The sequence below is a fragment of the Sparus aurata genome, chromosome 7 (genome assembly GCF_900880675.1).
Source record: "Sparus aurata chromosome 7, fSpaAur1.1, whole genome shotgun sequence".
Classification (NCBI taxonomy): domain Eukaryota; kingdom Metazoa; phylum Chordata; class Actinopteri; order Spariformes; family Sparidae; genus Sparus; species Sparus aurata.
The window spans coordinates 22,586,062-22,613,577 of NC_044193.1; the positions used below are offsets into that span (position 1 = coordinate 22,586,062).

At 40.9% G+C, this 27,516-nt stretch overlaps 3 protein-coding genes and 1 non-coding gene across 4 annotated transcripts; 2 read left to right on the forward strand and 2 right to left on the reverse strand.

Moving 5' to 3' along the window:
• Positions 1–552: 552 nt before the first annotated feature.
• Positions 553–666, reverse strand: LOC115585867 (U5 spliceosomal RNA). The gene has a single exon (XR_003984790.1). It is a non-coding gene; the product is annotated as a U5 spliceosomal RNA (small nuclear RNA).
• Positions 667–2,766: 2,100 nt separating this feature from the next.
• LOC115585280 (neurexophilin-2-like) lies at positions 2,767–7,922 on the forward strand. The gene is made up of 2 exons (XM_030423549.1): positions 2,767–3,194; positions 6,750–7,922. Exons 1-2 carry the CDS (start codon positions 3,111–3,113, stop codon positions 7,593–7,595), a joined length of 930 nt encoding a protein of 309 aa, XP_030279409.1. The 5' UTR covers positions 2,767–3,110; the 3' UTR covers positions 7,596–7,922.
• A 148-nt stretch (positions 7,923–8,070) lies between these two features.
• On the forward strand, positions 8,071–19,063 carry LOC115585279 (serine hydroxymethyltransferase, mitochondrial-like). The gene is made up of 12 exons (XM_030423548.1): positions 8,071–8,701; positions 9,768–9,962; positions 12,692–12,771; positions 13,256–13,456; positions 14,318–14,399; positions 14,521–14,643; positions 14,848–14,987; positions 15,224–15,386; positions 16,391–16,490; positions 16,926–17,081; positions 17,372–17,479; positions 18,248–19,063. The coding sequence occupies exons 1-12, from the start codon at positions 8,525–8,527 to the stop codon at positions 18,373–18,375; spliced, it is 1,653 nt and encodes a 550-aa protein (XP_030279408.1). The 5' UTR covers positions 8,071–8,524; the 3' UTR covers positions 18,376–19,063.
• A 2,686-nt stretch (positions 19,064–21,749) lies between these two features.
• Positions 21,750–27,422, reverse strand: ndufa4l2a (NDUFA4 mitochondrial complex associated like 2a). The gene is made up of 4 exons (XM_030421834.1): positions 27,264–27,422; positions 24,161–24,246; positions 22,759–22,819; positions 21,750–22,669 (listed from the first exon to the last, which is right to left on the reverse strand). The coding sequence occupies exons 1-4, from the start codon at positions 27,306–27,308 to the stop codon at positions 22,613–22,615; spliced, it is 249 nt and encodes an 82-aa protein (XP_030277694.1). The 5' UTR covers positions 27,309–27,422; the 3' UTR covers positions 21,750–22,612.
• Between the last annotated feature and the right edge of the window lie 94 nt (positions 27,423–27,516).

Below are 27,516 nucleotides of genomic sequence, written 5' to 3' on the forward strand. Positions count from 1 at the left end.
GGTTTCACGGATTTGGTGATGTGAACGTTCATGTCATATAAAACCTATATAATATTTGATATTGTAAACCTCACAGCCACTGCTCTACCTGCAGGATATTTCGAGTTGACTAAAGAAAAGGAGGAATCAGCCCTGGTGTCAGTAAAACTGAAAGTTTGAATCTCTGCAAACCAGCACTTATAACTTTTACATACACCTGGCTGTCGAGAAGTCGGAACGGAAGGGTGAAATCAAATATTTTTCCACCCATTGATATGAGGGAAGAGTGGACGAAGACCACGTCCAAGAGTTAGGGTTTATTTAGAGGCGTGCGCTCTCTTGTGGCCATGTGCACGTATATAAACTGTCCGACTACAATGACGACTGATTTGCTGTAAAATGGGACTATTCTTTTTTAATCTGGGTATGAGATATTGCAGAAGACTGTATGTTTACAGGAAGGACACACATGACCGACGTTAAGGAGTTATGCTTGGACCATCCACCAACGCAGTGTACGATCTTTCTCTTATTTTGGAAGGAGTATAGTCTTTATTTTTCACAAGAACAGGAAGCCCCACTTTCGCAGGGCATCAAAAAATTATTTGAAACTCTTATTGATCCTCTCCACGGAAATCTTTAGTAAAAGGCGAAAGATTTATACGATCTGAAGAGAATCAAGAGTGTACTGAAAAGCAGTTGTCTGAGTGTCTGATCCCATTCTCCGCCTTAAGATCCTTGCTTACGGTTCACCACACTCGCGCAGCATTGCCTAAATTAATTATACGTCATCAATATAAACCTTATACAATGTAGTCCTAGAGTAATGACACAAAGACACCGCTGATGGGAGATGAATACAAATAGTTTATATTGTAACCAGTACATGTGCGCTAGGCATTATGGGAACACGGCGAGCTTAACCACGCCTCTTTTTTGTGACCTATCGCTTCTAAGATGCAAAACAACCCATTTCTATTGTCTTTTCAAGCGTGTTAGTAACTCTTGAACAAACCGATGAAGTTCGATGTTTTTATGAATGAACAGAAACAGCGTTGATGTTCTTTTCGAGTATTCCCTCGCGCGCATGCGCACACAATACAGAGATTACATTCATGTCAAGAGACTAACGTTACGGCTGCAGAGTACCCGTAACTTCACTCTCATGTCATCTATTTCTCTGTAGCCGCACACTTTCACGGCGACATATTTAAACATATACAACAATGTCTAATCATACTTAATTTGTATTCATTTTAAGACTTCAATGCCATCACTTGTAAACAAAACAAAATGATATATGGATTTATGAACGACAGCCTCCACCCAGAAACTGTCCACGGGTGTACGGATGATAATGTCCCCATTACCAATACCAATACAACACTCTGGAGCACAGCATGGACATTTTTCACAAGAGGCTTTCTAATTTAGACGGAAATCTACTGTACAGTGGCATGTTTCTGTGAACACTGAAGCTTTTCTCCCTAAATGCACTGAGCCTACAGGAACTGCAGCTGAACTACCTCAGTTTGCACATATTGTAACATGACAATTAATAGTCCTGGTGGCTAGACTATCACTACATTGCTGTATGAGTTGTTGTTTTTTTTATCATTACATTGTGTTCATGCTCTGAAATTCTTGTTTAATTTTTTTATTTATTTATTTTTTACACTTTTTTTAATTATATGTTTGTTTTTGATGTGTCATATAAATATGACATATATGTACTGGATGTCAAAATCCATCATCCTTGGTCAACCCCGACCTGGTAAAACCCCTCAGTAAGGTCGTTATAACAACGACAATACAACAGTAGCTTACTTAATATATGTAAAGTTATTTCACAAAAACTTGGCAAAATAATACAGGAGTTATTCAGATGTCTAAAAAGTAGATTCATGAATTATTCATAGTTTCCAACAGATGGCGCTGCTCTCCCACAGAGACATCTAAACTATGATTTAAGCCTATTTGCTTAGTTGCTTGCCATACACCATTATATCCTCGAGTTACAGATGTATAGCTTTATGTAAAACTACATGTAGTTTTGCTAATTAGCGTTTGAATCAACTATGTGTGTCGCAGACAGGTCACAAATAAACAGAAGTCAAACTATGCAAAAACATCTGGGACCAAGCTAACGTTGCTAAAGATATGTTCAGAAAGCGGGTTTTCTTATGAAATATACTTTGGCATTACCATGTTCTGAAGAGCTGTCAATTATCCTCGGACATTCTTGTTTCTTTTGGAACAAACCCCATAAATTATACACAAAACTTGAACTTCAGCCTGTTTCACAAGGCTCGTCTCCACCTCGGCTTCCACTCTCGCAACCCAATCAAATATGGCTGCCGTAACGGTGTCCATCACTTCCGGTTCCGATTGTTTGGTAAGTTAAAAATATATCGATTGTAAATGTAACCACAATGACTTTCTTATGAACAGTATGTATGATTTGAAGCTCGTTAAACTTCTTCAAATCATATGACGATTTAAAGATACTAAAGGTTTGTGTATTTTATTATCCGTTATTACGCTGCCAGAAGCATGCTAATACGCTATAGGCTAACGTTAGTTTAAAGACACGGGGGAGCATGAAACTGGTTCTGATTCTTCGTTAAAGACAATTTGTCTGGTTATTAGTATTGGGAGTGATACCTTGGCTTAAAATTTCACTGATAGGCTGAGGCAGTGGCAGCATCTCAACAGACTTGTCAGTGACTTTTATATTTCCCGGAGAGAGCCCTTGTCATTTTGTCAGCCTCCCGTGGCTAAAGTATGCGGGGACAGCGGGGAGGGCTGTCAAACTGTGCCCGCCTGAGAGCGCCTTTCCCCGGGTTGATGAGTCATAATAAGGACCGGCCAGGTGGTGAAAATGAGCACGGTGGCAAGTGTGTGCGTGTGTGTGTGTGTGTGGTAGTTGAGAGGTAGAGAGAGAGAGAGAGAGAGAGAGATGGTGGGGGGAGAGGGAGCGCTCAGCTGAGTATTCTCTCCAGATCTTGGGGATTTTTGAGTGTCTCACTGCGGAATGTCTCCTCTACTTTTGAAGCGAGCGTAAGCTTTGACTCAGTAAATCACCACTTACTCCGTCGGGCAGATCGCCTCTAGAACAGCCCGCTCTCTGGATGGAGAGACGCTGCTGCTGCTACAAAATGAGGGCGCTGTGTTTGAACTTTGCCATCACCTGTCTGTGGCTTCTCCCTTCAGCGGTGAGTGAGAGCAGCGAGCTCTTTGTGTGTCTCCTCATTGACACGTGTTTTGGATTTTGATTTGTTTCTTTTTCTTTGTTTCCTCTATGTACTTATCTGCACAACTCATCTGTGCAACCAATAGGTCATAATTTAATTAATGTCAAATTCCCCCATGATCTGAGGGACTGCCACCGCCTTTCATCATGTTGCAGCGTTGTTGCACAACCAAGCAGTGTACTGGTGTTTTGTGTTCGTCAGTTTCCACTGTTAAGAGTTCTCTTGCAGGTTTGTTTTTTTTTCTTAACTGAGGGATGTGCTGCTTCTGTGTTATATACCAACTTCAATAATATATCAAAGATTTGCAAAAATATTCTCTTACAAAATCCATCCATATCATCCAACTGAACAAATGTGTACTCTTAGAAATGATTCACAGCTCGGAAATATTTTAGCTTTTTTTTTGGCCAGTTTTAAAGGATTATAGCTAAGATGTCATGCAGGAGGAATACTCTAAATTGTTTAAAGGACAGGACTGAGAACTCCAGTTAATTGTGTTAATTGAGCTCAGGTGTGACTCCAGTAAGAGTTTAATCAACACCTGCTCAGACTTGATTTTATCTCTACTGATCTGAGGTTCAGCTCGGACTTTCATATCTTCATATCTAAAATGTAGTTTTCTGCATTCAGACTCATGATTGGAGGTTCGTATCTCATGATGTGAGACTGACTTGGGTTATGTTGAATCTTTCGTTAGATGGAGAAGCTCAGCCAAAATATCACCATCACATTTTTTAATTTGTTAGAGTCTCGTGGTCTGTAAATCTCTTTCAGGCAGCATTGTAATTTAATCTGCTCTCCTGACTTTTATTTAACTTTCTCAACTTGGCTGCATAAGCAGCTGGCCGCAACATCTGTAACTTGAACACTGAAGTTGTCAGGTGAACGCCTCATGGCAGCCTAATGTTGTGCTTTATTACTGGAACTAAATAATTGCACAGTCTCTGTCAGTTTGAACAACTTTCATTACCCCTAAGGCTTTGGAGACATTGTCACTTCTTTTTGTTCAGTTGTGGAAAACTGACACATTAAGCATCTTGTGGCCAATGGCTCGAATGTTCCCTCTGTCCTCAAAATGCAATTTCTGCTCTCAGGTTTTTCCAGTTTTCTTTGCCTCTGCAGGTGCTTTTGCACAGGTGTTGTGCTTGCATCCACTCCACCATTGTTGCTCAGTTGCAGTTTTCCGTGCTGGCATCTTGACACAGAGCCAGTGACATGGCTGTCACACAGTGGGCTCCAATTAGGGTAGGTGAGAATAGCACATAGCTAGAGATTTAGGCTTGTAACAATAGGCACAGCTGGAGCTCACTTGGTTACTTGGAGGAGGCAGAGATTGGCACACTAGGGCTGGGGTGCTAGGGGTGATGTGAATCCCACTTGTTGTTGAGAAATAATGACATCGTGGGTGCTGTTTATTTAAGAAGCAGGGTGAGAATACGCCTAAACCCCCGTCTGCCTTCAACACATTACGATGAAAATAGAATTCAAGACCTAAACGAGTGAGCCAGAGTTTTTGCCCGACCCAACACAGAGGCATGAAAAAAACATTGCCCTGACACCCACACTTTATTCACACTTCCACTTAAAATGCGAGTGAGAGAAAATGAAGTCCTGACACCTGGCTTCACCTGACCCAATTAGGTTTTATGCATTACTCAGTGATTCATGTCAACGTTGTTATCATATGATCTCTTCACATTTGTTATATTCAAACATCACAGCTCTGCATGTCAGCTGTGCAGTGAATCTTGTATCAGTCACATAAATAGCCGCACTAATTGGGATTCGAGCATTTTAACAGACAAGACAGCAGGTAGCTGTCTGACTTATAATAAGCTGCTTCATCAATCTGAACATGAACTTGATTTTCACAGCCGCACTTGTTTTTTTTTTTTTTTCTAATGCAGTAATATTTTAAGTGATTGTCAGGTGGAATTAACTGTTTCTGAATTTTAATGTTCTTGGGTCTGCATAAGCTATGAAAACCAAACTATAACTGACATACTACTCATTAAAATGTTTAATTACTTAAGGCAGTAAATGATTTGCTCTCTAGAATAATATTCATCAGTTTTGTTGTATTTAGGAAGCACTTGGTTTGAGTTTAATATTGTAAGGAGCATGTTGATTTGCTGCAAAAGTTGTGCAAATAATCTGTAAGCTGCTCAAGCATACTCCCTCATGTTAGTGAAGTGATCGCATATTGTATACGTGTGACATACCTTTTATGCAGTGTAAGATTTATGAGGGACAGTAATTGGAAGGAAGAGAATGTGAATGGGATGCTGGAGAAATCCAGTAAGTGAATAAAACATGAACTTCTCTTCATATCAAATAATAGCCTGACAAGTTGAATCCAGATGACGTCTTAATCTGCTGTTAATTCCAAGGATGTAATCCAAATCAATTTAAGGATGGAAACTGTGATATTTAAGGGGATGAGGAGGAGGAAAAAGGTGAAAAGGGGAAAAGAGGGATTTTTAGGTTCCTTTTTTAGACAGCTGAGACATTTTCGGCACAGAAGGAGCTTAATATTAAAAACCGTTTGCAGATATTTAGCCCTTTCATACACTATGTACTCTACATGCATATTGTTTAGGTGATTTATTCTTCAGTATCTTCAGCAGTCACCTGTGTGTTGAGCATATCCATCTGCCTTCCGAGGACATTGATTAATAAGCCCCTCCGATTCAGTCTGTCATCAAGGTCGCATTGAAAAGAGGATTGAGAGTTTTAACAAGGGAGAGCACGTGAGGGAGGACAGGAAGATTAAAATGTGTTAATGGTAATATCAATGTGACTGTGTGTGTGCGTGCGTGCATGCTACTTGTTTCGTCAGTCCTTGCCTGAAGGAGCTGACCTATTGATCGCAGTCAGTTCTCATTCAGAGGGCTGACGCGTCAAAGCATGATTATTTTAATCGATTACCTGCTACCCTGTAATGTAGCTACAGTGTAACTGTCCTTTATCTGCGGTCGTCCTGCTGGCCCTCTTCTCTCTCTCGTCTGCTTTGTCACCTTCTACGGTGCATCCAACACAAAACAAACCCTGTGGTACTGTATTTAGAGTTGACGAAGTTGTTTGTTCTCTCACAAAGCGAATATTGTATGATTTAAAACTATGCACAAGTATTTAAGTACCTCTGATGCATGTAGGATGATATAAACAAAGCTTTAGTGTTGTCGGAGTTACAAAGTTGCTTTTGACTATTGCCTGACTGCCTTCCCCAGGCGCTCTTCCTGGGGGCTTGATTACAAGTAGTTGCAAGTTTCTACTCGTCTCTTCACAAATCTTTTGTCAGGGTCTCCTCTCCACGACATCCTCCATTTTGCACTGCCATGTTTCAACAGTAGCCCAGAAGGGAGAAATCAAACACTGAGTGGGACTTTTGTGTTGTAGCATTTTGGGATGTTCATTTGTTTACAATCTGTAACCTGATCACAGGATGACCCTAAATTCTGCACACCAGTCCTTTGAATTATAAGCTATCTTTCATTCAAAGTTTGTTGTCCACAGGTCCAAGAAACAGCCAGACCCTCTAACTTTCCAAGCCAACCATGGAGAGAGGAGGAAGGAGAAAGAGGTGACTCTGTGGGAGCTGCTTTGAAGGTAAAACATATCTCCAAAGACCTACAGATCATCTCCACCAAACACAAAACGCCTGCGTACGGCTCACTCGGCCCATATGGATGGCCTCAAAACTTCTCGCAAGCCCTGGATCAGTATCTGTACCGTCCTCCTCCCAAATCCAAACCTCCTGCAAAAACATCTCCAAAGTCCAAGAAGATCCTGGGCTGGGGCGACTTTTACTTCAATGTGAAAACGGTGAAGTTCAGCCTGCTGGTGACCGGGAAGATCGTCGACCACATCAACGGTACGTTCAGCGTCTACTTCAGGCACAACTCGTCCCGCCTGGGGAACATATCCGTCAGCATCGTCCCGCCTTCCAAAGTTGTTGGATGGGAGGTTTTGGATCAGGCAGCTCAGGCCACTGACGTCAAAAACACAGTCCTGGTTCCAGATCTGTCATCCCAGTTCCAGAGCCCACCTCAGTCCACCAGCTCAACCCCTGTGGACCAGCAGAAGCAGCAGCAGCAAGATGTGGTGATGGTGACCGAACTCAACTGCAGGATCGAATACCAGAGAACCAACCGGTCCAAGAAGACCAAGCCCTGCATGTACGACCCGGGTCAGACCTGCTACTCAGAAAACACCCAGTCCCAGGCAGCCTGGATCTGTGCCAAACCCTTTAAGGTTATATGCATCTTCATCGCCTTCACCGGCACCGATTACAGGCTGGTGCAGAAAGTCTGTCCGGACCACAACTTTCAGACAGAGCAGAACCAGCAGCACTTTGGATGACGGATTCTGAAACACTAAAACTGAGATGTGAAACTTTGACTTTTCATACATCCTTCAAAATCATGCGTTTAGTTTATGTTCTTGATTATCTGTTTTTTATATGTTGCTACAAACATACAACTTTCAACATGTCAGTCAGTGCAGTTTAAGCCCATACGCTTGTGTAAATGTATTAACAGCAAAGACGAAACCTCTGGGGCTGAAAAAATTAAGCCAACGTGGAAGTGCCAAAAACTGTAATTCCTCAAATGGCCACTTGAGGTTGGCTCCAGAAGACCACATGGTGAAATAACTGACTTTACAGCATAAATAAACATGTTTACGGCCTGGTGTGCATTTTTATGTAACTCACCTATTTAAATTATACTAGGGCTAAAAGTTATGCAGATTTAAGTTCATGAGCACTCTGAAACAACCAGGCCTCATTCAGACGGCCTCAGCTCCATCACGGTCCATGGTGCTCCACCTCTTTGCCCATTTTTGGATAAGCTGGAAGTTGAGTGGAGTCAAGCAGTCCATGTCCATGTTTTTATACAGCCTATGATTAATAGGAGCACTTGTTAATGATAAGATTTGTAATGTGAGCTTTGTGTTTGTCAATTAGTCATCTGCCAAAGGCTCTGTACAGTGTCAGAAACTGACTTGACCCATGGTATCACTTTGTGTGTAGAATGTTTTCTGAATCTTCTCTGAATATGCATTTATAGAAGTGAAGCCTTTAAATCCTAAATTTGATATTCACTATTTGAAAAATAAGATTTCTTGGCTCATTAATAATAGAAAAATAGATTCATCTTTAGGGAATCATCTGTCGTTTTTGAAACACTGACTGACATCACGTGCTTTTTTACAATGGAAATGAGCCGTTGCCTGTAGAGTGACTATGATTGATTAGATATTTCTTCTTCAAAGAACTGATACCGAGTGAAATGAAACAAACGATTTGCTGTTGTTGTCACTTCATCGCTGAAGCAAAGTCCGCTTGTCCTTGGCTCCCCTCCAGTACTGGTTTTACTCTCACCCTTTGCACCTTGAATAGTTTTCTGTTTTCCCAGACCTCAGCTCTAGCAGACATGCTTTCTCTTGCATTACGGCAAACCTTACGGGTGAGTATATTTATTTTATAGTGCATTTTGAGCTTTATTGACTGTAGGTGCAGGTCGACTTGTATCAACATTTGTATGTTTCTCTCCGAGCTCAGAAGAGCAGATATAACAATAATTGCTAACCCGGTAAATTTGTCACCTCAGATTACCTCAACCCAGATAGAAATGTCTGGTCCGAAGATTGTGTTGTGTTTTCAATTTGTCAGTCCAGTTGCGTAATAAGTGTCACTGTGTCTGATTTGATAACTGTATGATTTGAGTGTGAAAAGAGTGCTACTGTGTGTCCCAGAATATGTTTTTGTTGCTGAAGGAAAGTTGACTGTACACGCTACGCTTTATGCAAGACTTAATATACTCAAGGCTTAGGAAACATAATGAAGACAAAAGATGAAAGGAGACTTGCTTTGCCATATATTTATGCTGGAGCAGTAATCTCTCTATTAGGCCAAAGTAACACATACTGTAGTTACGCAACTATCATGCAGCTACAAGCTGCTTCAACAAACAAGACCCTGATAAATAAGTCACTGCATGTGTGGCTGGCCCTCTTTTTATTTTCCATGTCCAAGGTTTTCCATAACCACTCCAGTGATTAACACCTTTGCTTTTTCACAGCCTTCCATTTAATGGCTTGTTTAGAACATCAAAAGACACATTATTCTAACCCCCTTGTTTCCAAACCCCCGGTGCAAAGTATTATAATTTTGAGTGATGAAAGTGTTTTTGCACAGGCTCACTCTTATTGGGGTTTTCAAAAGACACCAAAGGAGCAATCTTGGACAACAACAACAAAAAAGAACCCCCCCCCCCCCCCCCAGAAACTCACAATAGAGAGTTGCATCAAATCCTATGACTTAGTATTTGTCTTCTCATTAAGCTTTTTTGACTACACAAAGTTGTTAAATAGAGCAGCACGTTTTGAGAAATACCGCACCATCTCTCCAGGGTCCTCCCACACAGAATTTTAAACATTTCTTACATTTAATTCCTGTGACAGTATTACAACCACTGTTAATAGGATTTAGTTGTTGACTGAAACAATGTGTTCATCCACCACACCATACAGCCCCTCTTCCTCAGGGCTTCAGGATGTTTGGGCCAGGAGGGGCAGGTCACAGCGGAGTCATGCAGGCGAGGCCTCAGCAGCGCTGGTGGATGGACCGGACAGGAGAGCCTGGCCCAGGACGACCCAGAGATGTGGAGCCTCCTGCAGCAGGAGAAGGACAGACAGTGTCGGGGACTCGAGCTCATCGCGTCAGAGGTGAGGCCTCCACATAAAGAGGAGAGAGACGGAAGCAGTGGAGAGGAGATGTCTTGTGTTTCATTATCTGTTTGAGTCCCGTTCATTTATGATTCTCAATGTTTTGTTACAGTTGTCATTAAATATTGATAAGGTTAGTCGACTTTAGAGTCATTGAAGCCAATGAAGCTTTTTCAAACTGAAACTGATGGGTGGAGAGAAATTGTAAGTAATGAAAAGACATTGGATATTTTTGCAGATTGAGATAATGAGGAATAAATTATTAAAGGTTCATACACATCCCTGGACCAACTACATGTACAGTAATGTCACACGGACAACAGGATCTTAAATGTGTTTTAAAAGCACAGTTCACCAAGATTCGTAACACTGAAGCATGACCTGGGAAAAATACATGTTTACCATTATTGCAAATGGATCGACACTCAGTATCTTACCCAGCTTTTAATGTTGGATCTATTATGTTAAACCAGGCCAAAAACAAAAACTATCCATTGTGGCTCTCAAGAATGTCCATACAATTGGCCAAATAAAACAGATAGCTGGCACATGTGTTTCAATAAGACGCAGTTATTGTACTAGCCCAATGTAATAGATTGGTGCCGCAGTGATTTAGCCCACGTGTTGATTAGCATGCTCACATGATTGCATGAGGAATCAGGGGCAGACTATCATCACTGCTGTTAAATCATGTTTGTTTATTTTGCATTCACTGTATCTCTGCTAATATGTTGGATTGATGTTAATATGTTTTTCCAGACACATTTAGATTTTTGAACAATTAAAAGCTTTAGAATTATTATCAAACCACAATGTGACGGCCCCTGTGCAGTAACTCGGGGGACATCCTAGGGGTCGTGGCCCTCCTGTTGAAGACTCAGGGTACATGGAGTTATTATAACAGATGTTGGCAGTGTTCTTTATGTAACACCCTCAGGGTTTCCAGAGTTTCTCAGTTGTTTACAAAGCAATTAAAAACCACAAGTTGTCGCAGTAACCTGGTGATCAGATGAAGAAAAAAGCTTGAAAAATCACACTTACAACCTCTTTTATGTTTATTCTCATTATAAAAACACCACTCAGATGCAGGTTGACCAATGGTCATGGTCACACCAGACCATGACCATTGGTCTGGTTAGGAAGATCAGCAGGGAAATGTTTGTTCAGTATCCTGCGTCACACACAGTGTGTGTGAAATTGGTGTCGGAAAAACAGCTGTTATGACACATGAACTCCTATAAAGATTACTCTACAGCACTTGCATAAGCAAAAATCTATTTATTTAGCACGCACCTTTTTTTCACAGGTAAATTTCCTCTGTCTTGTCCGCTTGTCAGTAGATGAGGTTGTGCCACAACAATTAAATATTATAATTTAATGCAGTATGTGTGATGATTACATTACTTGCAATTTAACTACGAACTGGTGACCTGCACGATGTGGTTAATTATCTGCACGGAATGCATTTAAAGATGTTGCTAATTATACTTTGTGCTTTCCTGGAGACAGATTTCAGTATGTGAGACAGGAAGCAAGAAAAACAGCTTAAATTGCAGTGGAGCCTCCTTCAACTCTGTAACCACAAATCACTGGAGTTTCAGTTTCTACAATTTCTCTGTTTTCTGCAGAGAGTGCACTGAGATTTCCTTCACATTTTTTCCCCTCACATTTCACTGATTTTCATTTAAGTGGAAGCTGTGGGAAAAGAAAGGAGCTTTCATTCTTTTATTCTCCAGCAATTATGTATCCACAGCACTATCAGTCACAATGACATCTGAAAGATTTTCATCTCCTTGTGCATGTGCTGTCAGTCGCCGCTGCAGGCTGACTCCCAGTGGAGAGCCCCTGTTTTTTTCTCCAGGAACACAGTCAAATGATCCCATTAGGTTGCCTTTGTGATTTCTGCCATTGATCTCTACATTTTATGTGGAGACAGCGGGGTATGGGTGATCACTTTTTGGTGTGTGTGTGTGTGTGTGTGTGTGTGTGTGTGTGTGTGTGTGTGTGTGTGTGTGTGTGTGTGTGTGTGTGTGTGTGTGTGTGTGTGTGTGTGTGTGTGTGGAGATAGTGTTTTGAGTTGTCATAGAGAAAGATTTATGTCACCTGTGGGACCGGTTTTAAATCCCACTGGAATGATTGAGGGATCCCTGAACAGTGACAGGTTTAGTATAATAACAAGGCAGAGGGGGCGGCTGAGGAGGACAGAGGGAGACAGAGAGAAGATGAGCTGAAGTGAGAGGGGGAGAAAAAAGAGACTGAGAGACAGCGAGAAAAAATAATTCACCACTGTCTTTGGGAGATTTGACACTGTGCTGAACCGGGACCAAACTAGATCACCTATTATACTTGAATATTTTTAGATAAGCTAATTTAACTCATATTTGCAGCCTCTAGAAGAGGTTGTGATGAGCCTTTTCTGAGATTTATGCAACAAATTTACTAGATTTTGTCTTCCCTGACTCTGGAATGTCTTATTGTTTTTAAATTGGTATCTGAAAGAGAAATGCTCGCAGTTTAAACTAAATTGCATCGTGGATAACTCAAGTCTATACTGTGGTTGAACTGTGTAGCTGGTTCTTGCTGAAAAACAGCAGAGGTGTTCAGTAACCCATCTCTAAGTAAATGAAGGTTATATTTGGATGGTGACAGTGTGCTGAATATATACGCATGATAAAAAGTGTACGGAGTGTGACTCTGGATCTTGACATTGTGCTTGTTTGTCCTGTCAGAACTTCTGCAGCCGTGCGGCGCTCGAGGCCCAGGGCTCCTGCCTGAACAACAAATACTCAGAGGGATACCCAGGACAAAGGTAAGTACACGGAGGGTACACTTTCCAAAATATATTACAACAACCATTACAAAACTTTCAGTGCAATACGAAATGATAAGACAGAGTATGAAACAATGGAACATAATACATCATGATGAAATAGGAAAAGACACTGCATAATGTGGTACGATGTCAAAAGATCCAGTATAATACAATATAATTTGAAATAGAATGACACAATAAGATGTGATATGCTACAGTATGGTACACTAAAATATGATACCATAAGACACAAATCAATACAATGCAACATGGTGCAATACAGTGTGATACTTAACAAAAGAAAATGGCAAAATGCATTATACTAAAATATAATACATTATCACAACATACAATTTTACGATACCATGCTATCGGCACAATACAAAATTAAATACTACGTTACAATATGACACATTAAAATATGATACTATACTGAATGATACAAAAGGATTCTTTACAAAATGCCTTTTGTCTTTCTCAGGTACTATGGAGGTGCAGAGATTGTAGACAAGATTGAGCTGCTGTGTCAGAAGCGAGCGCTCGACACCTTCGGTCTGGACCCAAATCTGTGGGGAATCAACGTGCAGCCGTACTCCGGATCCCCCGCTAACTTTGCAGCCTACACGTCTGTACTGAAGCCTCATGACCGCATCATGGGCCTGGATCTGCCTGACGGAGGACAGTGAGTGAACGCGTTGAAGCCAGAATTACCCAGATGTAGAGCTTCTGGGATCTACATATAGTAATAATTGCTGATTTAATGATAATCTGATGTGTCATCATAGCAATGAATTATTAGATAAACTAACTAGACACATTTATGTTATTACATTTTCTGACAGTTATGACACTTTTGTACATGTGTCACGACATTTTTTGAGATTGTGCCTATGTTGTTATGACGTTTTCTTGCATGAAACTGGATGTTTTAACAGGACTTAATGTCAAGAGGAATTAATGTAAATGACAAAGTGTTAGTCACACAGTCTGGAGTTGTCACATTACACCAGCCTCTTTGAACTCAATGTATTTTTGAGGTACATCCACAGAACGGTGGGAAATGTAAACAATAATTTTTCCAGTGACACACCTTTGAGTCATATTACTGCTGCAGGTGATAGTTGAGCTGCAGACCTGAGACTTTTGTATAGTAACACTATATACTTACAAGACGGATAGCTGAAGTTGGTAGAGGTACAATAAGAAGACAGGCTGGATTTTGATATATATTCATACAAAAATCATATATTATGAGTTAAAACAATAGAAGAATAATACCCCTGTGGCAAAAGCAAACAAAATGAAAAAACAGAGGAGCAACAGTGTAATATCAGGATCTGGTGTTTACATAACCAGATGAATTCACGTATAAGATCTGTAGATCAGAGGCAGGAGGCAGAGTGACGAAGACTCTGAAATTATTGTCATTGCTATATTTCATTACATATTTTGAACTGTTAATATTGAAGAGGAGGAGGAGAGAGAGAGAGCATCTAGAGGTCAGAAAAAGTTCACAACGTTATTTTTATTCCATTACATTCAGCCTTACCCACGGCTACATGACAGACACCAAGAGAATCTCAGCCACCTCCATCTACTTTGAATCGATGCCTTACAAGCTGGATGTGGGTAATTTGGTTGACTTTAAAATGTTTCAAATTAAAAATTATGAAAGGGATAGTGTTGCCCTAGCTTTTGACTTTTGTGCGAATCTTTTCATATCCCTGTCGTACTGTATCATCTCAGCCCAAAACAGGTCTGATAGATTATGAGCAGCTGGAGACGACGGCCCGACTCTTCAGACCCAGACTCATCATAGCAGGAACCAGCGCCTACGCTCGCCTGCTCGACTACCCTCGCATGAAGAAGGTATGTCTTTCTGAAGTACTCGTGTTTCAAGTCATTATTTAAAATGTTTATATAGCTATTAACTCTATGAAAAAGTTATTTTTAAATCCTTGAAGAACAAATATTTGAATATAAGGCAAATAAGATTTTTTTTCAAAAAGAGAGAAAACTAGTTAAAACTATGATAAAAGAATCACTCAGTGTTTGTGACTGTGTGCGTTTCAGCTGTGTGTGGAAATTAACGCCTACCTGCTGGCAGACATGGCTCATATCAGTGGCCTGGTGGCAGCAGGAGCTGTTCCATCTCCTTTCAAGCACGCTGACCTGGTCACCTCCACTACCCATAAGTCCCTGCGTGGGGCAAGGTGAGGGCCTGAATGGTGTCTGTGAATTACTTCTTCACTTGTCACAGACTAAGTGATATAGTATTCTGGTCAAGGTGAAAAAGTTATTGATAAAACGATTGTACTTGACATGACACAAGACCATGTGGCATTGGATCGTAAACTAGAGCATAACTATAATACGCCATGCAGGATTGTACTGTTTGATGTGAAGTGAAAAAGGTTGAGCACACTAGCTTTCTCTCTCCACACTGCAGGGCTGGTCTGATCTTCTACCGGAAAGGTGTGCGGTCTGTGAATAAAAAAGGTCAAGAAGTGACCTATGACCTCCAGGACAGGGTGAACTTTGCCGTGTTCCCATCACTTCAGGGAGGACCTCACAACCATGCCATTGCCGGGGTGGCCGTCGCCCTCAAACAGGTCCAGATATTAACCTTAGGGCCCCATCCCAATACACACCTTGCCCCTTCCTCTTTGCCCAACCCCTCCGTTTTGCTTGTCCAGGCCTAGGAGTAGGGTGTCACAGTGTAGGACAAGGTGTTAGGTTAAGTTGCTGCCCTTTTCTAAAACCAAAGATAAAACCCAAAGATGGCACCAATTCAGTCCACTGAGAATTGGCATCCTGACAAATACAGCAAAATAAAAATCTAGCTTTGTGGTTTACTTCCTGGATACCTGACCCAATGAATATGGGCAGTAAAGTTTCTCCCGCTGGCCCAACCCACCAGTTATCGTCTGCACATTGACTTCACATTGTGATGGCGTCACTTTTCTCAGCTCGAAGGAAGTTATACAAATATGAAACCTGAACGGATCATAAAATTGATGATACAAAGGGTCATAATTGATCTTGTTTGTAGTTGGAGGTGTCCTGTCAACGATGTTACAGGCATCTCTTTTTTAATATTGCTCTATGGGGAAAATGCTAATAGGGTAGCAGAGGAATATTTAGCTGCAATACCACAGGTGGCCACTTGGCAACATTGGACTCAAAGCTGAGCAGCGCTGTTGTACCCAGGTCTATAATACAGTCACGGTGCAGACTGGCAGGGTAGGAGCACGGTTTGCTAGAGGCCAGGTAATGAAGCAAACGTCAACAAAGTAAACACCACCGACGTCAACCGATAACGTATGAGGGTCTTGTAGGGATGTCCCACTTCATAATGGGAGAACTCATCCACCATCATTTGTAACAGGGGCACTTGAAAACGAGGAGTAGAGGGTAAAAATGGAAACGGAACTGTGCCAAATTATTAATATTCATCAATAGAAAAGCAAATAGGAGAGAAAATGCTTTGTGAAAACTTGGCACACCATTTTGAACTGCAGCTCATTTTCAGCAGCTCATGTATAAGGAGTTTCTTGTCATCTGGAGTGTCCTGATATGATCTTTTCTTTATGCCATGTAATTTCTCTCTCTGCAGGCCTCCACTCCCATGTTCAAACAGTACATCGCTCAAGTGATGCTGAATGCCAAGGCCATGGCTAACGCTCTGTTGAAGAAAGGCTACACCCTGGTGTCCGGTACAGAGTGCTTTTTATGTGTTTTATTTTTGTACAAAGCAAATAAGCACATAAAAAGGAATTTAATTTCTTTCTTTTTCCACTGACTATGGAATGAGATTTAGCATCTGAAGTATTATTGCACTTCTACCACTCATTATACGTGATGCAATTGCCTTCTGGTAGTCTCTCTATTTTCTCCGACCTCATTTGCATTCTGTTATTATGACTTTGGAAGAGTTTACTTAAGCTTCTCTTGACAGCTGAATGGGGAAAAAAGACATTATTACGAGGAATTTTAAAGGAATGATACGTTTATCGTTGCCTGTATAAAGGTTTGAGTAGAGAGTGAAGGGAAATAAAAATTTATCTCACTGACACATTTTCCCCTGAACTGAATATAATTATACCAGTAACCAAACGAATATCTCGCTCTCCTCCGCCTCCTCCTCGCAGGTGGAACAGACAACCACCTGGTCTTGGTTGACCTCCGAACTCGTGGGATGGACGGGGCTCGAGCCGAGAGGGTGCTGGAGCTGGTGTCCATCACCGCCAACAAGAACACCTGCCCCGGAGACAAGAGCGCTCTGACCCCAGGAGGACTCAGGCTCGGTATTCATCAGATTAGCAACCTCAAAGCTTGTGTTGGTCGGCAGATTGTTGTTGGTGAAGAGCTGCAGGAGTGGAGGCTGTTTGGGCAAAATCTGTCAACCAGTCAGTCTTCTTGCCTTTCTTGTCTCTCTGTGTATCTTTGTCCTTTGTCCCACTGTCTCTCCATCGGCCTGTCAGTCAACCTGTCAGCATTTGTCTCTCAATCGCACTAGTCTTAACCTTTTTATTAACTTTATCAACAGTGTTCGCCCTAATATCATCACATCTTCTTTTTAAAAATTCTCTTACAGGAACTCCAGCCCTGACATCCCGACAGCTGAAGGAGGCAGACTTTGAAAAGGTCGTGGGGTTTATTGATGAAGGGATTCAGATCGCGCTGGATGTGAAGAAGAAGACTGGTGAGAGAAGAAGACATCACTCTGTTTTGAGTAGACTTCTGATTTAATCCAGTGAGACTGGTGGAGTTTGACAATTTATATACTGGTAGATAGATTAAACATGGTGAGATTCTGTCTGTTCAGAGAGCTTTCTCATGGTTTGATTTTTCACATCATATTTTTTATAAAATTATAAACACAGTCGCTAGTTTACGAACAGTTCTGTAAGAAAGCCTCCCTTCTTAAATGTTCAGTTTCATATTGAATTGTACTGTGTTATATAGAGAGCGTTGAAACTGGTATTTAGCCAATCTTCAATGATATAATGGGATGGACAAAATAATTTTCCTGAAGGGAAGGCAATCTAAACACACCATTTGGTGGGTATGTGAAAATGATCGCCTCAGATACATATTTTTATCTAAATTGAATACACCGTCTTTAAGTCTTTGTTCAGCTTTAGTTATGAACGGGTAAATTTATCAATGCATTTAAATTTTTTGATATATTAAGGGATTCTCTTACAATTCCCGTCAGAGTGATGTTCCGAAGAAAATACTAGCAATGCTGGAGAGAGCCTTTCTTTTGGTTTTCGTTTTTTATTAGTTATTTTTTTAAGATAAACATAATGTTCAGCCTGCCTACCTTATATTTTTGTACACTCCCTAAATAAAAGATTTTCAAGCACATGACAGGGACAGATTATTTTTCCAATTTTCTCAGCGTTGCAGGAGGTTTTCTTTGCAGATTTACTGGAAATTAAAACCTACAACTTCTGACTCCCAACAGGAAACCTGGCCAGTTTCAAGTCCTTCCTGCTGGAGGACGCAGAGACAGTGTCGCGCATCGCAGAGCTACGCCAGCGGGTGGAGCTATTCGCCAGGCCCTTCCCCATGCCGGGATTCACTGACCACTAATAACCACACATGCACAAGGGCAGTTTCCCCATCACATCATGGACAGACCCTTAATCCTTCAGTGCTTCAGAGCTCCTCTAATATAGTAGTCCCTTTTTTTTTTTCTTTTTTTTAATAATGTTGCCATGGAAACAAGCATTGTTTCAAAACAATGTCAAAATCTGAAAAAGTCATATATAAGTCTTATCATTATTATTATTATTATTAGATAATACAGTACTGTGCAAAATCCCCACTCCCATTCAGGTGTGTACCTGCTAGACATGGAAAAGTTTGGTTTGGTTTTGAGTGATGATGAGGCTGATGATGATGATGATGATGAATGCTTTTCCATCACCGTCAATACATCAACAGCTGCTGCACTTGCTGTCATACATTTTCCAGTCTCATACAGGACCTTGAACTTATTTCCACTAAACTCTTTTTAGAGGCCCTATCAGTGTCAGCTCACAACATTTGTTTTGGGAATCGAACACGCGCTCAGCTTACACTTACAGAGCCAAAAAATCGAAAAAAGGGGAAACAGCAAAAAACATTTTCAAATTATGTTTTTAGGTTTTTTGTTTTTGTATACTACCTTTCCATCTTCTATATCCTCACTTTGCTTTGTATTGTAAAGGATTTGTGGAGAATGTACAATGTATATACAGTACATCTTCATTACGATAATAAAAGAAAAAAAAACAGACCCTGAATGTTTAGGTTTGTTGAATTTTCTCTGTTGTCGCTTGCATCGGCCTCATGAATACCTGCTGCTCTGTGACACACACGTTCGCTCGCTCGAGGCAGATGATTTATGTTTACAGCGGCGGGAGGGAGGAGACTCTGCAGTGTTTATAAACACTGATCCGTGTTAAGCTGCTGGCACTTCCTCTTACTGTCACCCTCAGGGAAAAGTCCAGAAAAAACAAAATAAATGTTGATCTTTACACAGTGACAGTGATCTGACAGTCAGACAGTTAGAGCCAGAGCTTCACAAAAAAGCCTTGACAGTAACTAATGACGTTCATTCAACAAGCTGATTCATCTTATAAAGACTTCTGATCTCCACTGGACAGCCGGTATTGTTTTCTATGTGAGGTGTGAAGTGTGAGACCTTCATCGCTCAGCCATCTGCAGAATTAGCTCCTCCCTTTGATATCCTTTTTATATTTCTGATACTGTCTTTTTACGTCCCCATGCAAACCCACATTACATAATGCTTACAAACACAGGCAGTATTATATTTTATACATGAGAAGACGAGAGCATTATGTAACACCAGAGTCCTTCACTGTCGTCACAAAAGCTTCACAGCATTTGTTCAAACGATTCCTCTCCCACTGTTTCTCAAATTGCTGCAGTCAGATCTTTCTACTCTCGGACAAAAAAAAAAAAAGAGTCGGCCCTCTTTCTCTAACTCTGAAATGACAAACTTTGTTGTTGTTTCATTTTGATGCAGTTATTATTTATTCTGAAAGGAAAGTTGCCTCTGAAGCCTTTTTATAAAGCGAGCTTTGCAACATGAAGCGCTGCCGCTGCCTATTGGAGCGCTAAATGTGTATTTCAGTGAAGAACTGAATGGGCTTTAGTTTTGTGGCAGACGCCTTTGTGTCCCGCTCCGCTCGTCGGTCTGTCCTTCCAATTTTCCGGTTGAAGGTTATTGCTTCAGCTTCTGCCAGAGGAATGTGTCCCTTCCACAGAGACTGTCCAGCTGTATCACAGGTCAAAGGCCAGGGGAGCTCTCAGCTCTGTCGTCAGACAAACACATAACCAAACACACACACACACACACACACACACATGCAGCATCACAACACAAGTGAAGACTCATCCGCTGCATCTTTGTCCTGTTTCTCACGACCTGACAACTCCTTTGACTCGGCGTGTGTGTGTTTCAAGGCCTTTGACTGTCCTTAGGGTAATCATATGATCCCTCATGTTCCATCGTTCGAGGTCTCTAGCCCCTCTTCTTATTGCCACAACAATCCCTTTGGTGTTTAAAGGATGATTTATTTATTTTTATGCCCGCTGCTCTTTCTTCTCTCTTCATTTGCTCTTTGAGTTGCAATATGGGAAAGATGACATGAGAGAGCTGAAAGGGAGGCCGTAAGAGGATGAAACACGAGTCTCACCTTCACTGAACAAAGCTTTAAGACTGAAAGGGTTTGTTTTTAATTTATCCTTCAGAGGTGGCAAGGGTGCTGCTGTGGAATTCATTTTAAAAAGAGGGAAATGAAGGAGGGATAAGCACTGTGTGTCAGTGTTTAATATGACATGGATTCAGTCTCAAAAAAGTTAATTTATACCATCCAGTCGCAAGTCAGGGATTGACAAATCCTTTAGTCTACTGAGAGTTCCCACTAATGTATATTTCCTCTTATGTCACTCCCGTCTCACTGACGAACAAAGCAAGAACTGGGGAAGCAGAGTTGAGTATGAAGAGAGAGTTTGATGAGATTTTTCACAGATAGATTTTAGATAGGAGACCTATTGTGCTTTTTTGTTTTTCTTTCCTGTCCTTCAGTGTGTTATGTAGGTCGTGTGCATGTAAAAGGTCTTGAAAGTTAAAAAAAAGCCCAAGTTCCCCACCAACGGGAGCTCCTCTGTCCCACAGAAGACACTACTCCTGAAATGCCTCGTCAGTAGTCTCGCCTTTGATTCGCTGACCTCTTGACATCACTGCCTCCCCATGTTACACATTTCAACGATTTTATGCCTGTATTCAGGGTAGAAGTGAAGCTAACGGGACGCTGAAAACACAACAGAGCTGCGTGTTGAGTCTGATCGTAAACAAGAATGAAAATTAGCACAATAGGATTCCTTTAAAAAGTCCTTTTGAGTAACAGTTTTCACCTGATTCACCTCATCATGTACGTGGTATACACAGTGTATGCCTGTCTGCAGTATACCTGGATGTCGACTGGTGTGTCTGTGTGTGTGTGTGTGTGTGTGTGTGTGTGTGTGTGTGTGTGTGTGTGTGTGTGTACTTATGTTGTACACACTGTGCTCTGCTGTCATACATAAACACCATGCTGGGTGACTGCTCAGCATCCTGCCACCGCTGTAGCTGATCAAAGACTCAGGGCTGCTGTCACACACACCGGTAGATAAATACACACATACACACACGCACGCATGCACACACACGCATGCACACACACACATGCACACACACACATGCACACACACTAAATATGGTCGTACAAGCACCAATCAGGCTGCAAAGTGACAGCTGCACTGCCAACAGATGGATCTGCTCCATCAGAATTACTGATTGTGGAAAAAGATCTGTATCTCTGTTCCGTGCAGGTGTTTGAGGAAAATGACCTGTCTGTCTGTCTGTCTGTCTGTCTGCATGTGTGTGTGAGACGGTGCAGATTGGCAACACACTCTTTTGTATCCAAACGTGAAACAGACAGTTTATTAATTGAAAGAATACATCCCAGTTTGTGCATTTTTTACATTTTTTTTTTCAAAACGTACACAGTGATCACTGAATTTAGTGGCTGCTAAACCTGCAATCATGTGCAAGTTATGAAGAAACACACACAGTTGAGTCACGTTAAAGCGCTGCGGCAGGCTTAAAGGTTGGTTTAGTAAAAGCTTCACACAGACTAAGACAACTTCCTGATTTTTATATTCAAGCTGACCATTTTGAAATGCATGCTATATATGGTTTTAGATTTTTTTAAATGTATTTTTCTCTGTTCGGCAGTTGTTTGTCTCCCTGTATTTCTGTGTGGTATAAAAATCGATGTGCAGACTCCTGAAGCTTATCTTCACACGCCGGTCCAGGTTTTGGGAGTCTGATCATTTGTTTATATTTCTCCACAGAGGTGAATAGAAACCAATAGATAGCCTGAAACATTCAAATTAATACACTGAATTTTCTAAAACATGGCCACATTAGATTAGATAGTTATGCATGTTATGTAGTTTCCCTTAATTGTGTTATATAACAAATAACAAGTATCAAGTCAAATGTTAACATATCCTGATGGTTGCTCCTCAGTTCATGAATATACAAGTGAAACATACCAGTATTCTGTATTCTGTATTCGTATTTGCAGTCAGAAAGCATTCACTGACAATCTGGGTCACTATTACCATCACCAGCTGCTTTGCAAAAATCATACAGGTGCTAGAGACACTAAAGTGTTACAGATCCTGATTGAGGATCTAGTTGGCCTTCCACCTGCAGAGAGGACTTCAAAGGGAGGAAGAGGACTTTTGCGAGAGGAGGCCGATGAGTGACTCAGAACTCGGGTCCGTCCTTCTTCAGATTCTTGTAGTCTGTGCCGATGGCCACAAACTGGGGGAGAAATCAAATCACACAATCAGAACATCATCCCAGTTTCTTAACACTGAGTACTTAATAATATGTGGAGTGTGCTGTCTTACCTTGTACTGGTATGTGGGGTCAAGTTTATTCCATGGCTCAGGGTTATTGGTCTTGTTCCAGCTAAACACACAAACAAGCGTGAAGTGGGAGAAGTTAGGCTCTTAGGGAACTTGATAGTGATCTGATAGTCCTGAGAGCAGCATTATATCAACCCTGCTTTGATACATTATGTGCAAAAAATGAAATAAAATAAACTGCAAAAGTTGGGTCAGATACAAACACAGCAGACAGAACCACTTTATTACCAGTTTATCAAGCATGTATGCACAACTACTACTGAAATAAAAGAAATGGTCAACAATTTATAATAAGAGACAAAAAACTTTTAGTAGTTACTTGGGAACAAATGAGGAACTAACTGCTAGTTAATCATTAGTTACTGACTGAGTCCTAATCCAATTCCATGATGCAGCTAATGATTAGTTAATGATCAGCATTAGCAATACTAACTTTAGCTAGCTAGTGTTAGCATGGTCAAATTAGTTACCTGAGTGGTAACCACAGACTAAATCATGATTTCATGAGTACATGTCCTTTCATTCCCGTTTTGTTCCTCACTTGTTGATTAATAAACTAATCATTAACTTGTATAATGCTACTCTTTGGATTTGGTCTTTAGGAGTTACTCATTAACTATTGGTTAACTGGCAGCCTTTTTCCTCATTTATTTCCACTTCATTTCCAAGTAACTTCTCAGTGTCCCTTGTTGTAAAGTGTAACCAAGAAATGATGAGAGACCTGTGAAGAGACAAGACAGTGCACCATCCTGTGAGCTCTTGTTGTCACTGAGTCTGCTATTATTAGAGCATATTTAAGGGTAAATAAACAGCTGTGATACCGGCAGCAGGAGAGGAAGTTGAAGCGGGAGGCAGTTTGAGGGGGAAATGGAAGCGAGGGATCCCTGTGGTCAGTAACAATCAAAAAACAAATATCTCTGCTTGATGAGGGATTCAAAGTACTCATCTCCCCACCATATGCTTTGTTAAAATGTAAAAGCAAATCTGCATGCTGTCCATCTTTTTCTTGTTTATACTAATAACAATGTCTGCGACGATGTACTCCATCCTGTGACCATTGGGGGCCCCTTGATTTTTCTTTGGATACTGCAGTGTCATTATCCTTGAATAATGTGAAAGCAGAATTTAACAGATGTGTGAGCCAGGGAAACACACTTATTAACAAGCTAATTGGCCATGTCTTTGATCAAACCAATGCCTTTGATCAAAGAATGGTTGACAAATGTAAAACCTAATGCTTCACCACTGACAAAACAGAGACGATTATATTATCTGGCCGGTTACCGTTCAAATTTAAAGAAGCCACAAAACTCCTCCATGAAAGTGAGTTTTTTGATTAATCAAATATCAGACTAACAAATTACATATTATTTTTAGTCCTTACGTGACGTGTGGTCCTTTGGCCAAACGGATCAGATACATAGTTGCACCGCCCATTCCCAAACAGATGAAGAAGAGCTGGGGGATGAGCTGCAGCGTGGAAAGAGAGAATCAAAAGATCAAGCTTCTTAAAGACAACGCAACATATAGAATGCACAGATGATGTTTACCGCTGAGGTTACAGCAAAACTGTCTGAAGCGACACATCTCTTTCATTGATTGGCATCACCTGCTGATTGAACCTCACAGGATCGGAGTCAACAGAGAGTTCTTATTCCTTCCATCAGTGTTTGTCTGAGTGAAATCCTTAATTTAGTCTACTCAGTATTCAAATTGTGTCTTATAGTCAGCGGTTGAAGAAGTGCTCAGATATTATTAGCATCAAATTATGGAAAGCAAAAGTACTCATGATTCAGAATGGCTTGTAATTTGAGAATGATGGATGTGATCAATAATTGTAGGAGTGTAAGGGGTAAAACTACTTCAGTATTAAGATTTTTACGCATGATTGTGGAATAAAGACTGCTCACTGCGTAGCTGTGTACCTACATGCAAAACGAGGGTGGAAGAGTTAAAGTCCACTGCCTGTGCACACTTCTTTTTTTGTTTTTAAGTCGGATATGCTGCTAATAAAAAACGAAGTCTGCCAGATAATAAGCCTGTCGTACGTTAGAGTAACTCCTTCTCTACGTTGCATCAGTATTAGGCAGTCAGCTTCCCCCTCATGACTCTTGACATGTAGCTGAACATCTCAGTGAATATGCAAATATAATTCTTGGATTTAAAAAAGGGCAGACGCAGCACTTTTCCCAAAGTCATCCCACTTGTTCAACTGTAAGAAACTCTTCTTCTGAATCATATGCCGACCATCAACAACAAAACCAGGGAAAAACTCATTCGAAACTCCTCTTTAATCAGTTTAAATCATACTTTAGTTTTTGTCTGCAGCCTGCTGTTCGACCAGGCGCACACTTGAGTTGACACTTCCTGTCTTCAGATTATAGTCACTGTAACAGCGTCGGTCTAAGCAGCTGATCAACAAACAGCTTTGAGGATTAACTGCTGGCCTGCTTCTGCTGCGTCACCCTCCGTCACCCTAGTGAACTTGCTGACACACAGTACTGTGGAGCTGTGGGAACTGACTCCAAGTATATTTACTCAAGTACCGGACTCAAGTGGAGCTACTTTTTCTTTACTTCACTATCTTCATTTGAGGCCTCTACTTCTTCTCCACTACATACATATGTCATCAAATTACATTATTAGGTCATTATGTGCTGATGCGTTAACGCTTAAGTAGCATTTTAAAGTATGTATGTTTTTACTTATGTTATGCATGAGTTGTACTTGCCACAGTAATTGTACATTGTTTTATTGGTACTTTTAGTCAAATAAGTGACAACCAGAGGGACAAACAGCCACTGATTGTTCTGCAGCGAAACGACTGAATAATCATCATGTCTTTCTCTAATTCTGTCTGTCTGCCAAACTCTGTCCATTATTCATTATTTTCCTCTCTGACTCTCTGTCTCTCTCTCTCCCATTCAGATTTTTTCTATTAACTTGTCTCCCTGTATCTGTCTGCCTCTCTGTCTGTCTGTCTGTCTGTCTGTCTGTCTGTCTGTGTGACACTGTCTGCTGATGCCACATTAAAATCAGTTCTACAGTGGTATCAAGTATGTGCATTTACCCAAGTTAGCTGTACTCATCTCAGAGGGGAATGCTGTACTTTTTACTCCACTACAGTTTTTGGACCAACGATAGATACTTTGCAGAATAAGATTTTACAACCAAAGCAACTATAGCAAGCTTACTTTTAACAGTCTAAAGCTGTTAAAATGAACTCCACCTTCACCAGCAACAACCTTACATTCATTTTAATCAAATGAAGTATAACACCGTCAGGGGCCATTTTGCTGCATAACAGGCACTTCTACCTTTGATATTTTAAGTACAATTCATTAAAAAAAATAATTATATGTTGTATTTAGTAACGCTGCATGATGGTAGTTAGCAACATCATCGATTTTGTAAGTGTGTGACAATCTTCGGAAATTATTACTAAAACACTCTCTCCATCTCTTTCTGTTTGCCTCGAGATTTTCCACCTTCTGTCACACTTAAACTTTCTGACTCTCTCTCAAAACAGCCTGTCTGTCTGCCTGTCTGTCTGCCTGTCTGCCTGCCTGCCTGCATGTCTGTCTGTCTGACTGTTGTAACTTGATCAAGGAGGTTTGTAGAGGCTCACAGGGATTTGCTCCCTGCAGCTTCTCTCCCTCCTCACACTGTCTGTCTCTCAGCCTGTCTGTCTGTCAGGATGATAGACCATATCAATGAGCTCTGGTAGAGTCTCATAGGGATTTCCTCCCTGCAGCTTCTCCCTCTCTCTCTGTATCTCCTGGAAGGCTAATGACAAGAAGTTAAAACTCTGTCACTTGGCTCTCTGACAGCGGAGCTGGTTAAAAGTGCAGAAATAATCCCGTCCCCTGTAGGAACAACTCGTATTTTTCTTAATTTATTTCATTCCAGCTGCTCATATCATAAATGCTTAGATTTTGTCAGTTTAGATTTTGGGGGTTCATAGAAGTCTTGGGTGTGTTTTTACTTCAGCCTCCTGCCGTTTGGCTTGATTTCAAGTGAGCCACTGGAGCAATTTAACACGCTGAATTAGAGTTCAGATAAGATTAGATGAAACGAAATTAGACTTCTGATCTGTTGACCCATTAATTTAACGACAGCCTACAAACGCTGCAGGTAAACTTCAAGTGTGTCTGCTGTATTTCATGAACTAAAGCTAGAAATTAATTAAACATTGAGTATAGACTTTTATTAAACATTTATTTTCATGGTGCAAATCTTTTATACCAAAAATCAATACATCCATTTTCAGAGGATTTGATTTATATTATAGTGACATCATAGAAGACAGGAATATATTCATATTCAGTTAGGAGTCAATACAAAAACTTCTAGCCGAGGACAGGGGGTTTGCACATTTCACTCAAACTTCAGCTACATTTCAAAACATCTTTGCATATAAAAAAAGTTGCTGTGATTGATATTCAAGTACTAGAAAGAAAGAAAGTTAAAAAGTAAAGACTACTTACGCCAGGATGCTTCTTAGCATGCTCTACTGCTGTCCGAAATATCATCGCTCCAGTTTCAGAATACAATTATTCAGAGTAAGTGTTTAGGACCCTTGTCATCAATAACCACAAGCGCGCACAGGATTTACAGTGGACCTGTTGCTCTCTCATGAGGAGGGAGGGGGGAGGAGGAGGAGGAGGAGGGGGAGGAGAGAGAGCTCATTTACATCTTATTACAGCTACTTCTGCTCCCTTGTCGGGGTTATTCAACTGA